Genomic DNA, 15,328 nt, shown 5'->3' with positions numbered 1-15,328 from the left:
GTGGTTTGTTTTGAGACAGGGTCTCACTGTGTCACCCAGGCTGGAGCTCAGTGGCACCATCGCAGCTCACTGCAGCCTCGACCTCCCATACTCCAGTGGTCCTCCCACCTCAGCCCCCCAAGTAGCTGGGACTATGGGTGCCTGCCACCACAAAGGCTAATTTTTGTATTTTTCATAGAGGGTGTTTTGTCATATTGCCCACGCTGATGGTCTTCAACTCCTGGGCTTAAACTATCCACCTACCTCGGCCTCCCAAAGTGCTTTGGTTACAGGCATGAGCCACTGTGCCCGGCTGCTAACATAATCTTTTTAAAGTAAAATATTTTTGCCAGACAAAGTGGTGTGGCCTGTAAGCCCAATTACTTGGGAAGCTGAGGTGAGAGGATTGCTTGAGTTCAAGGCCAGGCTGGGCAACACAGCAAGACTTTGCCTCTAACTGGAAAATAAATAGGCTGGGTGCGGTGTGGCTCAGTAGACCTGGCTGGCTGCCAGGATGCAAAGCAATGCGCATCTACCTTTTTTTGCTTTCACAGGTTGGTCGGGTCAAACTGTACTCTATGCACCTCCTTTTGGTGTCCTTCTCCGGGGGGCTGTGGGCTCTGGAGGGCAGGCCAGGGGCCTTGGTCCATGTTAGCCTGCAAGGAATAAGGGACAGGTGGCCAGGTGGTTGCTGCGAAGCCTTGAGGCAGACATATAGCAGCACCTGTGCACGAGGCAGGGTAATGAATGCCTCCAAAGAGGGTCTGGGGCCTGGGTGTTGGGGGCTGGGTGAGCACCATGGGACGCTCACTGTTTCAGGCATGAGGAGCTCGACCGTCTAGCCAGGGAGAAGGACGCGGTGCTGGTGGCGGTGAAGGGAGCCCATGTGGAGCAGCTGCGGGAGCTGAAGGCCAGCGTTCTGGAGCTGCAGGCCCACTGCGAGACCCTCGAGGCACAGCTCCGCAGGGCAGAGTGGAGGCAGGCCGACACGGCCAAGGAGAAGGATGCTGCCATTGACCAGTGAGTGTGTGCTTGGCTCCACCCAGAGGGTAAGGGCAGGGACGGCCGTGGCTGTACTGACCTGGGCCCACTGGTGCCAGACTACAGGAAAGTGGGCCAGGCAGCAGACAGGGAGTGGCTTCTGTAGCTCTCAGTCACTTTTCTTAACCGGCCTTTTTGGTTTTGCTTTTTGCCTTTTCTTTAGTTTTGAAATTGTGTAGTTTCTATGTATGTATGCATTCATCTGTTTATAGTAAGATATGCATAACATAAAATTTGCCATTGTAGCCATTTCTTAGTGTACAGATCAGTGGCAGTGGCATTAGGCACATTCACATTGTTGTGAAACCATCACCACTGTCATCTCCAGAACTTTCCATCTTCCCAGTACACACCAATGCCTCCCTGACCCCCGCCAGCTCCCCCCCAACCCCCGCCAGCTCCCCGCGAGCCCCGCCCGCCCCTGGCCACCTCCAGTCTACTTGCTGCCTCTGTGGATGCAACCAGGCTGGGGACCTCCTGTAAATGGGAATCATGCAGTATTTGTCCTTTTGGGACTTGCTTGTTTCACTTGGCATAATGTCCTCAAAGTCTGCCCACATTTTAACATGTGTCAGAATTTCATTCCTTTTCTCTGAATTTTTAAATTGTGGTAAAATACACATAACATAAAATTTATTATCGTAACCATTTTCCTCCTTTATTTCTTTTCTTTCAACTTGACCTTTTTTTTTTTTTTTTTTTTTTTTTTTTTTGAGATGGAGTCTGGCTCTGTTACCTAGGCTGGAGCGCAGTGGCGCGATCTCGGCTCACTGCAACTTCTGCCTCCCAGGTTCAAGCGGTTCTCTTGCCTCAGCCTTCCGAGTAGCTGGGATTACAGGCGTGCACCACCACACCCAGCTAATTTTTGTATTTTTAGTAGAGACGGGTTTTCTCTATGTTGACCAGGGTGGTCTCGAACTCCTGACCTCAGATGATCCACCTGCCTCCACCTCCCAAAGTGCTGGGATTACAGACATAAGACTGTGCCCAGCCTTATCCTGACCATTTTAAAGTGTACACTTTAGTGGCATTAAGTCTGAATTTCCTTCCTTTTTTTTTTTTTTTTTTTTGAAATGGAGTCTCTGTCGCCCAGGCTGGAGTACAGTGGTGTGATCTCGGCTCACTGCAAGCTCTGCCTCCTGGGTTCACGCCATTCTCCTGCCTCAGCCTCCCAAGTAGCTGGGACTACAGGTGCCCACCACCATGCCTGGCTAATTTTTTTGTATTTTTTTAAGTGGAGACAGGGTTTCACCGTGTTAGCCAGGATGGTTTAACCTGGTGATCTCCTGACCTCGTGATCCACCCGCCTTGGCCTCCTACAGTGCTGGGATTACAGGTGTGAGCCACTGCGCCTGGCCAAATTTCCTTCCTTTTTAAGGCTGAGCCATATTCCATTTTATGGATGGACCATGTTTTGTTTATTCGTCCATCCACTGATAGACGTGTGAGTTGTTTCTATCTTTTGGCTCTTAAGAATAATACTGCCATGAGCCTCGGTTACAAATTTATCTTTGAGAACTGTGCTTCCCGTTCTGTGCACAGATGCAGAGTGGAATTTCTGGGTCATCTAATTCTGTGTTTAGCTTTTGAGGAGCCACATTTCTGCTTTCCAGTGGCTGCACCACATTCCCACCAGCAGCCCAAGCATTCACTCATTCATTAGTTCCTTTTTTGTTTCAATTTTGTTTTTCTGAGTCTCACTCTGTCACCTAGGCTGGAGTACTGTGGTGTGATCTCAGCTCACTGCAGCCTCCGCCTCCTGAGTTCAAGCAATTCTCCTGCCTCTGCCTCCCGAGTAGCTGGGATTATAGGTGCATGCCACCACGCCTGGCCAATTTTTGTATTTTTGGTAGAGACAGGGTTTCACCATGTTGACCAGATTGGTCTCGAACTCCTGACCTCAGGTGATCCACCCGCCTTGGCCTCTCAAAGTGCTGGGATTACAGGCATGAGTCACCTCGCCCAGCCACTAGTTTCTTTTTAAATCCCGTTTCCTTTCTAGTGTCTAAGCCAGGCCAGGGCATACGGGCAGCCCTGTTCCACCTGTGCCTGGTGTACAGGGTGAGCTGTGTACAAGCTACACCACTGCAGCCACGGCGAAGTGCTTAGCACTAAGTTCCAGTCTCCAGACGTGATCCACGCTGAAGCTGTATTTACTGAAGATGCTTAAGACGAGTCATTTTCTAGTATTTACCACACTTAGCCACTGGCTTTTTCTCTTTGTTTAGGAAAATTCCATCACTTTTTTTTTTTTTTTTTTTTTACAGAGAATTCTCTCTTTTTTTTTTTTTTTTTTTGAGACGGAGTCTCGCTCTTTCGCCCGGGCTGGAGTGCAGTGGCCGGATCTCAGCTCACTGCAAGCTTCGCCTCCCGGGTTTACGCCATTCTCCTGCTTCAGCCTCCCGAGTAGCTGGGACTACAGGTGCCAGCCACCTCGCCCGGCTAGTTTTTTGTATTTTTTAGTAGAGATGGGGTTTCACTGTGTTAGCCAGGATGGTCTCGATCTCCTGACCTCGTGATCCGCCCGTCTCGGCCTCCCAAAGTGCTGGGATTACAGGCTTGAGCCACCACGCCCAGCCTCTTTTTTTTTTTTTTTTAAGACGGAGTCTTGCTCTGTCACCAGGCTGGAGTGCAGTGGTGCGATCTCAGCTCACAGCAACCTCCACCTTCCAGGTTCAAGTGATTCTTCTGCCTCAGCCTCCCAAGTAGCTGGGATTACAGGCATGTGCCACCATGCCCGGCTAATTTTTTGTATTTTAGTAGAGATGGGGTTTCACCACGTTGACCAAGATGGTCTCCATCTCCTGACCTTGTGATCTGCCCACCTCAGCCTCCCAAAGTGCTGGGATTACAGGCATGAGCCACCGTGCCTGGCCTCTTTTTCTTTTTTTTTGAGACTCTGTTGCCTAGGCTGGAGTGCAGTGGTGTGTCACAGCTCGCTGTAGCCTTGACCTCATGGGCTCAAGTGATCCTCCTGCCTCAGCCTCCCCAGTAGCTGGGACTACAGGTGTGCGCCACCAAGCCCAGCTAAGTTTTGTATTTTTTGTAGAAACAGGGTTTCTCCATGTTGCCTAAACTAGTTTCAAACTTCTGGACCCAAGTGATCCTCCCACATTGGCCTCCCAAAGTGCTGGGATTACAGGCGTGAGCCACCACCGACAGAATTCTCTGTCACATTGTATTCCTGTTTAAGGGGGAAATGGCTCTTAGAACTACACAGTACCGGGAAGTTAAGGGCTTATTCAGGATAGTTTCTCTCGACTCAGCATGCTGTTTTGTTGTTTGATGAGTCAGATTCAAGCAGAGTTGTTGAAGCTGCCACGCATGGGGGGCACCTGAAGCCTCTGCGGTCGGTGTGCGAGGTGAGAGGGGCTGAGGTGACCGGGCCTCACCACTCCTGTGCGCCTAACCTTGGCCTCCCCTTGCAGCCTTAAGCTAAATGTTGTTCTTGATTGTCTTTTCGTTTTCTGTCCATAAATACTCTTTGCTCATTGAGAATTATTGCTACACGTACGCAGTATTATTTTGGCAGTAAGAAACAAACTTCTACATTCTAAAGCTTGTATGTTTCCTCTTTTACTTCTGGGGAGTTCAGTTGTCATTCTGATCCCATGATCCCAAGTATGAGTTAGCATTAAATGATGACCTCGGCTGGGCACAGTGGCTCACACCTCTAATCCCACCACTTTGGGAGGCCGAGGCAGGAGGATCACTTGAGCCTGGGCAACAAAACAAGACCCTATGTCTACCCCCCAAAAATTAGACAGGTACGGTGGCGCTCACCTATAGTCCTAGCTACTCAGGAGGCAGAGCAAGACTCTGTCTCTAAAAAAATAATATTTTTAATTAAAAAAATAGAAATAAGTGACAGCTTTATTTATTTCAGTTCCTTTGTTTCTTTTTAAAAATAAAATAAAGGCCGGGCACGGTGGCTCAAGCCTGTAATCCCAGCACTTTGGGAGGCCGAGACGGGCGGATCACAAGGTCAGGAGATCGAGACCATCCTGGCTAACCCGGTGAAACCCCGTCTCTACTAAAAAATGCAAAAAACTAGCCGGGCGAGGTGGCGGGCGCCTATAGTCCCAGCTACTCGGGAGGCTGAGGCAGGAGAATGGCGTGAACCCAAAAGGCGGAGCTTGCAGTGAGCTGAGATCCGGCCACTGCACTCCAGTTTGGGTGACAGAGCGAGACTCCGTCTCAAAATAAATAAATAAATAAAATAAAATAAAATAAAATAAAATAAGAGATGGAGTCTCCCCATGTTGCCCAGGATGGTCTCAAACTCCTGGACCTCAGTGATCCTCCCCACTCAGCCTCCCAAAGTGCTGGGATTGTAGGCGTGAGCCACCATGCCTGGCTAGCTTTGTAGTTCTTAATGAGTTTTTCAGTAGTTTTGTGCTGGTTTGGAGTTTGGAACTACAGAGAAAACCTGTAGGATTCACATGAAAGCATTTTTTTCTTCCTTTTTTTTTTTTTTTTTTTGTGACAAGGTCTCACTCTGTCATCCCGGCTGAAGTGCAGTGATCCTCCCCCCTCAGCCTCCCAGGTAGCTGGGACTACAAGTGCGTGCCACAACACCCGGCTAATTTTTGTATTTTGAGTAGAGACAGGGTTTAGCCATGTTGCCCAGGCAGGTCTCAAACTCCTGGACCTCAAGCAAGCTGCCTGCCTCGGCCTCCCAAAGTGCTGGCATTACAGGCATGAGCCCACCATGCCCAGCCTTCTTTTTTTTATTTTAACCATCCCATTACGCAGAAGAAAGAGAAGGCGTTGCATTCTGTCGCCCAGGCTGGAGTGCAGCAGTGCGATCATGGCTCTTGCAGCCTCGACCTCCTGGGGTCAAGTGATCCTCCCACGTTGGCCTCTCCCAGAAAGCATTTCACTCTTGTGGTGAGCGGTGCCCTCCCACTCGTGCTCGTGGTGCCCTCTGTCCCTGCAGTGAGGGCTCAGTGGCCGTGCCCATTCGTCTACACCTGAGACTGTGCATCGGGAGGCCCCAGGCAGAGTCGCATCACCGTCCTGATGCTGGGAGTGGGGCCGGCGCTCGTCATTAGGTGGCTCATGGTCCAGGGATAAAGCTGCTTCCCAGAGCCCCAGAGGCCGCTGGTGAGTCTGTTTCTTCGGTGCCCGTGCACCGCGTGGAAGGAGCCCAGACACACACTCTGTGTCAGCCCCAATTGCCAGAGATGACTGGAAATGTTGATGCCTTTGATGGTATCTCTTTTCAGCCGTGCTAAAATATGTGTCCAAAACTGGTGGCTTTTTTTTCCATTCTGTATAACACCAGGCTTGAATGCGCCACTCATGCTGGGTTTAACTGACCCCTTGTGACAAGGGGTGGCCTCTGTGGGGGCAGCCAGCTCACCCTCTGCTTCTCACTGTCAGTCGGAAGTTCATCAGCGCAGGAGCATCTGAAGTCTGTTGTGTGTCATGTTACAGTTGCTTTTGTGAGCCGTCTACCCCATCTTTTAGGGAAATAGGCCTAAGCCCATGCAAGTGGGCAGGTGTCATCTTGCCTAGGTTAGTACCGTGGCTACCTGAGTTAACAGCTCTAGATATTGTCCTGAACGTTTTCTTGGGAAATTTATTCAATTTTGGGTAATTCTCCCAGAGGCGTCCTGCTATTAAGATTGTTTAATAGGTTCTATAGAACCTTATTTTACTATGCAATTTGAAAACATGTTGAATGTCTCTGCACATGGGGTGCTGTGCTAGGCATGGCGAGCACATGCGGGTAAGTTGGTCAGAGGTGGTGCTACTTCATGACTGTGGGCTCTGTGGGCATGGGGGGCATGTCATGCCTCACCTTCCCCACACCAAGAACCTGGCACATGGCCTGGTGTGCTGCAGGAGCTTAGCTGGAATCTGGGTTGGTGGGATGCATGCATGCATGGAGGCAGTTGGGTGGACGGATGCTTACTTCTTCCTGTGCAGAACCATCTCCATCATCTAGGCCAGGAAGTTTCAGCTCTGATGTGGATTTCCTTTGAGAGCTGGGTGTGTGTGTGTGTATTTGCTGGGGGTGCCGTGTAAGAGACAACTTGAGTGAGTGAGAACCATATCTACATCGTTTCCCTTCCATGTTTAGACTTCGTGAAGATGTGTCAACTGTAAAATCTGCCTGGGATGCTCAGATTGCTCAACTGTCCAAGGAGATGGTCTCCAAAGACCTTCAGATTCAGACACTGCAGGAAGAAGAGGTGAAGCTCAAGGCACAGGTGGCCCGATCCCAGCAGGACATTGAAAGGTAACTGTCCCCAGGCAGTTATTTCCATTTAGTGTCTCCTATGGGCAGGTGCTGTTGTGGGTACTAAGGATTCAAAACTGAACAGATCGAGTCCCTGGCCTCACATTTTCTTGGGGGAGAAAGACAGTGAACAACACAGATAGAATGTCTAGTCACGCGGGGTGGTGTGGGAAGACGCAGAAGGGGCCGCCTGCTGGAGGGAGCGCGCTCAGAGGACGGTGTTTCTCAGTCTGTAATAAGAGCCATAAAGGTGCTTCTGCTGTTTGATCCTGCACTGAGAAGCTCCTGTTGCCAGGCGTGGTGGTTCACACCTATAATCCTGGCACTTAGGGAGGCAGAAGCAGGAGGATTGCTTGAACCCAGGAGTTGGAGACCAACCTGGTTAACATAGTGAGACCCCATCTCTTCAAAACGGAAAACAAAAACAAAGAATCTCCTCATCTGTCTTGTCTGATTGTTCATGCCCTCATGTTTTTCCTATGCATTGGGATGAACACTTACCTGAACAAAGATAACTTCTATTTCCCATACACATTCAACTTTATTACAGAATACATTTGCTAAAACTCATCCATTTTAACTCTACACTTGATGAATTTTGATGAATGTGTATGCCGTATGATATCATTTGGCTCTATGTCCCCCCCCAATCTCATCTCAAACTGTAATCCTCATGTGTCAAGGGAGGGACCTGATGGGAGGTGATTGGATCATGGGGGCGGTTTCCTGCATGCTGTTCTTATGATACTGAGTGAGTTCTGATGGTTTAAAAGTGTTTGGTGAGCCGGGTGTGATGGCTCACACCTGTAGTCCTAGCACTTTGGGAGGCTAAAGTGGGTGGATCACGGGGTCAGGAGTTCGAGACCAGCCTGATCAACATGGTAAAACCCCGTCTCTACTAAAAATACAAAAATTAGCCAGTCATGGTGGCTCACACCTGTAGTCCCAGATACTCCAGAGGCTGAGGTGGGAGAATCACTTGAACCCAGGAGGCGGAGGTTGTGAGCCCAGATCATGCCACTGCATTCCCAGCCTGGGTAGCAGAGTGAGATTCTGTCTCAAAAAAATGAATAAACAAATAAAATATAAAATATAAATAAATAAATGTTTGGTGAGCTGGGCATGGTGGTTCATGCCTATAATCCCAGCACTTTGGGAGGCTGAGGCAGGCGGATCACCTAGGGTCAGGAGTTTGAGACCAGTATGGCCAACATGGTGAAACCCTGTCTCTACTAAAAATACAAAAATTATCCGGGTGTGGTGTCACGCGCCTGTAATCCCAGCTACTCGGGAGGCTGAGGCAGGAGAATCGCTTGAACCTGGGAAGCGGAGATTGCAATGAGCCAAAATCATGCCACTGCACTCCAGCCTGGGCGACAGGGTGAGACTCTGTCTCAAAAATAAATAAATAAATAAATAAATAAATAAGCGTTTAGCAGCTCCCCCCACCACACTCTGTCTTTCTCCTGCCAACATGTAAGACGTGCCTTCCACCATGGTTGTAAGCTTCCTGAGGCCTCCCCAGCCATGTGGAACTGTGAGTCAATGAAACCTCTTTTGTTTATTAATTACCCAGTCTCAGGTAGTTCTTTATAGCAGGGTGAAAAAGGATGACTACGCCATATAATCACCACTTCAGGCAAGCTATGGAATCTTCTGTCAACACACACTTCCCTCCTGCCCTCCGCAGTCAGGCCCCTGTCCCAGTGTGCTTTTTTTTTTTTTGAGACAGAGTCCTGCTCTGTTGCCTAGGCTGGAGTGCAGTGGCACAATCTCAGCTCCCTGCAACCCCTGCCTTCCAAGTTCAAGCAGTTCTCCTCTCTCAGCCTCCCAAGTTGCTGGGACAACAGGCACATACCACCAGGCCCAGATAATTTTTTTTGTATTTTTAGTAGAGACGGGGTTTCACCTTATTGGTCGGGCTGTTCTCAAACTCCTGTCCTCAGGTGATCCACTCGCCTCAGCCTCCCAAAGTGCTAGGTTCACAAGTGTGAGCGTCCGGACATTTTTTTTTTTTTTTTGAGATAGAGTCTTGCTCTGTCACCCAGGCTGGAGTGCGGTGGTACGATCTCAGCTTACTGGAAACTCCACCTCCTGGGTTCGAGCAATTCTCCTGCCTCAGCCTCCCAGAGTGCTGGGATTACAGGTGTGAGCCACTACACCTGATCCTCCTGGTAATATTCTTTTGCCCACAGTCTTTTCTGTCTGATATTAACAGAGCTGCTTGAGCTTTTTCCGCTTCAGTTTCCCACCCTCTGCTTTAACTTGTGCTTCATCTTTTTTTTTCTTGAGATGGGATCTCACTCCGTTACCCAGGCTGGAGTGCAGCGGCACAATCAGGGCTCACGCTCACTGCAGGCTCAACCTCCCAGGCTCAACTCATACTTGCACTTCAGCCTCCCAAGTAGCTGGGATTATAGGCACATGCCACTACACCCAACTACTTTTTCTATTTTTGTAGAGACAGGGTTTTACCATGTTGCCCAGGCTGGTCTCAAGCTCTTGGACTCAAGCCATCCTCCTGCCTTGGCCTCTCAGAGTGTTGGGATGACAGGCGCGAGCCGCCGTGCCTGGCTTGTGGGCGGCCTGTGTTTGAGTCTTCTTTTATCTAGTGTAACACTCTGCCTGTTCCTCAGGGGGTTTAGATAATTTAATTTAATGCCATTATTGATATATTTGTATATTAGGGCTTAAATCTCCACTTACTATTTGCTATTCTCTTTATTTTATTTTATTTTTGAGACAAGGTCTTGCTCTGTCACCCAGGCTGGAGTGCAGTGGTGCAATCTTAGCTCACTTGCAGCCTTAACCTCCCGGGTGGGTTCAAGCAATCCTCCCACCTCAGCTTCCTGAGTAGCTGGGACTGCAGGGGTGTCCTGGTTAATTTTTTGGTATTTTTGGTAGAAACGGGGTTTCGCTCTGTTGCCCAGGCTGGTCTCGAACTCTTGGATTCAACTGATGGGCCCACCCCAGCCTCCCAAAAGTGCTGGGATTGCAGGCATGAGTCACCGTGCCCGGTCTATTTGTGTTCTGTTATCCTCATCTGTTCTTTGTTTCTTTTTCTCTGCCTTTAAAAAAATCCATTGAATATATTTTAGAATTTCATTTTATTTCCAGTTTTCTTATTATATAAACCTCTTTGTCTTACGTGTTTAATGGTTGTTCTGAGATTTATAAGATATACAGTCCGTGTTTAATATTTACCACTCTATGTATAATATAAAACTCTTCAATTAAATTTCTGCTTCTGTTCAAGGAATGACCTCTGTTTCTGCTACTTCTTCCTTTTTTTTTTTGAGAGACGGAGTCTCGCTCTGTTGCCCAAGCTGGAGTGCAGTGGCACGATCTCGACTTACTGCAACCTCCGCCTCCTGGGTTCAGGCGATTCTCCTGCCTCAGCCTCCCAAGTAGCTGGGATTACAGGTGCCCACCATCGCACCCAGTTAATTTTTGTATTTTTAGCAGAGACGGGGTTTCACCATCTTGGCTAGGCTGGTCTCGAACTCCTGACCTCATGATCCACCCGCCTCAGCCTCCCAAAGTGCTGGGATGACAGGCGTGAGCCACCACGCCCAGCCTCCTCTTCCTTTTTACTATGATTTTCTTATATTTTATGTAAGGGGAATCATTATATTTGCTTTGATCAGACTATCCTTTGTAAAAATAAAAACGAGAAAGAAAAGGTTTTATACCTTTTCTAATATTTTTTTCTGATGTTTTTCATTTTTTACAAATCAGATGTAAGGTTTCCGTGTGGTATTATTTCCCTTCAGCCTCAGCCCTTCCTTTAATACGGCTTGTGGTGCGGATGTGCTGCTCAGGAATCATCTCAGCTTTTGTTTGTCTGAAACTTTGTCTCCATATTTTTGAGGAGCATCTTCACTAGATGAGAAATTCTAGGTTGACAATGTTTCCTTTCATAGGTGAAAGGTATTTGGTCGTGTGACTACACTCCAGCCTGGGCAATAGACCAAGACTCTGTCTAAAAAAAAAAATTACCGGCCGGGCACGGTGGCTCACACCTGTAATCCCAGCACTTTGGGAAGCCAAGGCAGGTGGATCATTTGAGGTCAGGAATTGGAGACCAGCGTGGCCAACATGGTGAAACTAAAAATACAAAAAATTAGCATGGCATGGTGGCAGGTGCCTATAATCCCAGCTACTCTGGAGGCTGAGGCGGGAGAATCACTTGAACCCAGGAGGTGGAGGCTGCAGTGAGCCAAGATGGTGCTACTGCACTCCAGCCTGGGCGACAGAGCGAGGCTCGGTCTCAAAAAAAAAAAAAAAGGAATAGTACCAATGCTGAAATAAACATGTTGTAATAATGTTCTTAGCTCTTCCTTCCAGCATTCTTTTTTTTTGTTGTTAAATACTTCCACTGACTGAAATTAAACAGTATGTAATATTATCTTCAAGAAAGCACATTTAGATTTACGTATTACTTGTGTATGTAGAAAATGCTCATAATACAAACTAATGCAGAAGAAAAGAAACATGTTGTGATAAAGTTCTCAACTTTTTTTTTCTTTTTTTTTTTTTTTTTTGAGATGGAGTCTCACTCTGTTGCCCAGGCTGGAGTGCAGTGGCGCAATCTCAGCTCACTACAACCCTCCTGGGTACAAGCAGTTCTCCTGTGTCAGCCTCTAGAGTAGCTGGGATTACACGTATGCGCCACTACACCTGGCTAATTTTTGTATTTTAGTAGAGACGGGGTTTCACCATGTTGGCCAGGCTGGTCTCAAACTCCTGACTTCAGGTGATCCACCTGCCTTGACCTCCTAAAGTGGTGGGATGACAGGTGTGAGCCAATGCACCTGGCTTACATTCTCAACTCTTGATTCCAATGTTCTTTCTTTGTTAAACTCTTCCATTCACTGAAAGAAAACAGCACATATTGCAATATTTAGACTTTTTTATACATTTAATTTCTCTCCTCATTATGTGCACGGTTGCCTTTAAATCTCTGAACTTATTTTAATGGCTGCTTAAATGTATTTGTCTAATTCCATCATATCTTTATTTCTGAGTCTGTTTCTATTGGCTGATTTTTCTACTGGAGAGAGCTACATTTTTTTTGTACTTCCTTGCCCATCTGGTAAGTTTTCACTGGATGTCAGACATGGTGAATATGATGTTGGCGAGTGTCTGGATTTGTCTGTGGTGTTTTTTGTTTGGCTGCAGTTAAGTATTTACGTGGAAGCTTGACCCTTTTGAGACTTTTTAAAAATCGGTGCGAGGGCAGGTGGGGCAGGTCTAGAGAAGCTTTTTCACCAGGGCTGACTCAGCACCATGACTCTCCCAGACCCCACTGCGTGCCCTGGAGAGAGCTCCAAGGACGCTCTGCCGGCCGCCCTGTCGAGCTCCGGGAATTAGCGCACGTGGAGCTCCCTGCTGGCTGCTCCGTTCCCACGAGTTGCTCTTGGCCCAGCCCATGTGGGCTTCTCCTGTGTATTTGCATGTGGCTGTCAGCCACAACTTCTAGGAGATCCCTGCACAGATCCTGGGATCCCCTCCTTTCTGCCACTCTGCCTCACCACTTCAACCACTTCAGCCACTTCAGCTTCTCCAAACTCCAGTCTTTGTCTTCTCCTCACAGCAAGAACACCATGCTCTGCATGGTTCACGTCCCTGTGGGGACCCTGAAGGGCCTGTGGAGAGAAGCCGGGCAGCGAGTGGGTCCATCTCGCGAGGACCTTCTCTGAGGGGCCTGGGCCCTACACTGCTCGTGTGTTCATCGTTCACTCTGTGACAGCCATGCCCTATTTTCTGCCCAGTGTCCCATTTGTTTGAAGTGGGAAGATAGGCGTGGTGACAGCTGCTGTGTCATGTTAAAGATTTATTTATTTTTGCAGTTGCAGGGATTTAAAAATGTATGTGTGGGGCCAGGCGCAGTAACTCACGCCTGTAATCCCAGCAGTTTGGGAGGCCGAGGCGGGTGGATCACGAGGTCAGGAGTTCGAGACCATCCTGGCCAACACGGTGAAACCCCATCTCTACTAAAAATACAAAAAATTAGCCAGGCGTGTTGCCAGGCACCTGTAGTCCCAGCTACTCGGGAGACCGAGGCAGGAGAATGGCATGAACCTGGGAGGTGGAGCTTGCAGCGAGCTGAGATCACGCCACTGCACTCCAGCCTGGGTGACAGAGCCAGACTCAATCTCAAAAGAAAAAAAAAAAGTATGTGTAGGCGGGTGTGGTGGCTCACACACGTAATCCCAGCACTTTGGGAGGCCAAGGCGGGCAGGTGGCTTGAGCCCAGGAGTTTGAGATCAGCCAGGGCAACATGGCGAAACCCTGTTTCTATAACAGATACAAAAATTAGCTAGGCGTGGTGGTATGCACCTGTAGTCCCAGCTACTCGAGAGGCTGAGGCAGGAGGACTGCTGGAGCCCAGGAGGTAGAGGCTGTACTGAGCCAAGATCACACCACTGCACTGCAGCCTGGGTGACAGAGCAAGACTCTGTATCCAAAAAAAAAAAAAAAACCATAAAAATAATTAAACAAAAACAAGAACACATTGTGTATAAATTACCACAAACTTAGCAGCTTAGCTACTTTAAACACCCATTTATTATCTCAGGTTCTGGGGCCAGGGCCTAGGCAGGGCTCAGCCGTTCCCGGCTCAGGGTCTCTCCAGGCTAGAATCAATGATGGCCGGGCCTGCCTCTCCTTGGAGGCCCAGGGCCCCTTCCAGACTCACGCAGCTGTTGGCAGAATTCAGTCCCTGCAGCTGTGGGGCCCTGGCTGGCTGACAGCCAGGGTCACTCTCCACCCTAGAGGCATCCTCAGCCCTGGCCACACAGCCCCTCCAGGGACCCTCTCACAACACGATGGCTCCATTGCTATCATTCAAACTCCCTGAAGTGCAATGAGGCCAGCAGGAGAGTCTCCCTCCCATGCAGAGCCATGCCACCATCTCTGCGTCACTGCCTCAGACAGGAGGGACCTCTCCCCGTCACAGGATCACCCACAGCCTGGAATTCTGCCCCCAACGTGTGGCCCCATGGCCTTCTGTCCCAGAGTTGCTGGTGTCACGCCTAGTCCCTGTCCAATTTTCGTTCTTTTTCCCCCGTAGACTTTTCTTTCGTCCTTCGTACTGTGACGTTTCCCCTTACTGTGTGCGTGTAGGGTCTCTAGAGCTCTCTGAAGGCTGGCATCTGCTCTGTCCTGGTGGACCTGCCCCTTTGCATCCTGGGTGGCTTCCTCCCTCCATTCTGATCTAAGATGCTGGTCTTCTGGAGGAAGCTCCCGGGTTCCTGTGTTCCCAGCCCTCTGTCCCTTTGCGCTCGCTCCGGGGGCTCTCCCAGCCCTGCCCGCCCCGTGGCTGGGTCCACCCTGCTCTGCTTGCTTTCGTAGCTCCGTTCCTTTGTGCATAACCAGTTTATGATCTTTTAAGGTTGTTGCTTTCCTCCCTCTCTTCCCGCTTGCTGGTTCTTCTGTTTTTGTGCGCATCCCCCTCATCCATCCCCCTCCTCCGTCGTGTTGGGTTTTCTCCAGCGTCTGGCCATCCTTGGCGCCTGCTTATCTTCATATTGGGCACCCCCATGTGCCCATCCACAGGAGCCCAGAGCACGTCAGGCCAGCGCAGGCCGCGCGAGAGCAGGAGGGACAGCGGCAGCCCTGCCTTTCCCGTCGCGCCTCCACTTTTCCTGTGGAATGCTTCCTCCTCAGGAAGCATTAATGCTGGACGGTTGGACGTGTCCTTAGGTACAAGCAACAGCTGTCCCTGGCGGTGGAAAGGGAGCGGAGCCTGGAGCGTGATCAGGTGCAGCTGGGCTTGGACTGGCAGCGCCGCTGTGACGACATTGAAAGGGACCAGATCCAAAAGTCAGAGGCCCTGATTCAGGGTCTCACCACGGCAAAAAGTCAGGTGTGTGGGGCCACCAGGGCCTGGGGACTTCTCGGCGCCTCTGCAGAGGTGGGGCTGGGCAGGACGGGTCTGGTTCTCACCAAATGTTTTTTTTTTTTTTTTTTTTTTACGGTGTTTCTCTTTTTTTTGTTCTGGTCGAAAGATCGGAACAATCTCCTGGGGTGGGGTGTGGGTTGGGTGTGTCCCCGTCT

At 49.4% G+C, this 15,328-nt stretch overlaps 1 protein-coding gene across 14 annotated transcripts in view; it reads left to right on the top strand.

The window, feature by feature from the left end:
• CCDC57 (coiled-coil domain containing 57) overlaps window positions 1–15,328 on the top strand; it is a 127,662-nt gene that overhangs the window by 42,010 nt on the left and 70,324 nt on the right. For 13 of the 14 annotated variants that reach the window (XR_003309722.2, XM_026455833.2, XM_026455834.2 and 10 more), the window contains 3 exons: window positions 799–999; window positions 7,109–7,267; window positions 14,975–15,137. Coding sequence is in view for 12 of the 14 variants with exons in the window: in XM_026455833.2 (XP_026311618.1) it covers window positions 799–999; window positions 7,109–7,267; window positions 14,975–15,137 (523 nt within the window). In the remaining 2 variants the exon portion in view is untranslated. The remainder of the gene's footprint in view (window positions 1–798; window positions 1,000–7,108; window positions 7,268–14,974; window positions 15,138–15,328) is intronic. The other variant, XM_031934309.1, reaches the window with a different exon arrangement.

This window comes from Piliocolobus tephrosceles, chromosome 16 (assembly GCF_002776525.5).
Source record: "Piliocolobus tephrosceles isolate RC106 chromosome 16, ASM277652v3, whole genome shotgun sequence".
Taxonomy (NCBI): Eukaryota; Metazoa; Chordata; class Mammalia; order Primates; family Cercopithecidae; genus Piliocolobus; species Piliocolobus tephrosceles.
The sequence above is the reverse complement of the archived record's forward strand: the minus strand, read 5'-3'. Positions and strand labels throughout refer to the sequence as shown.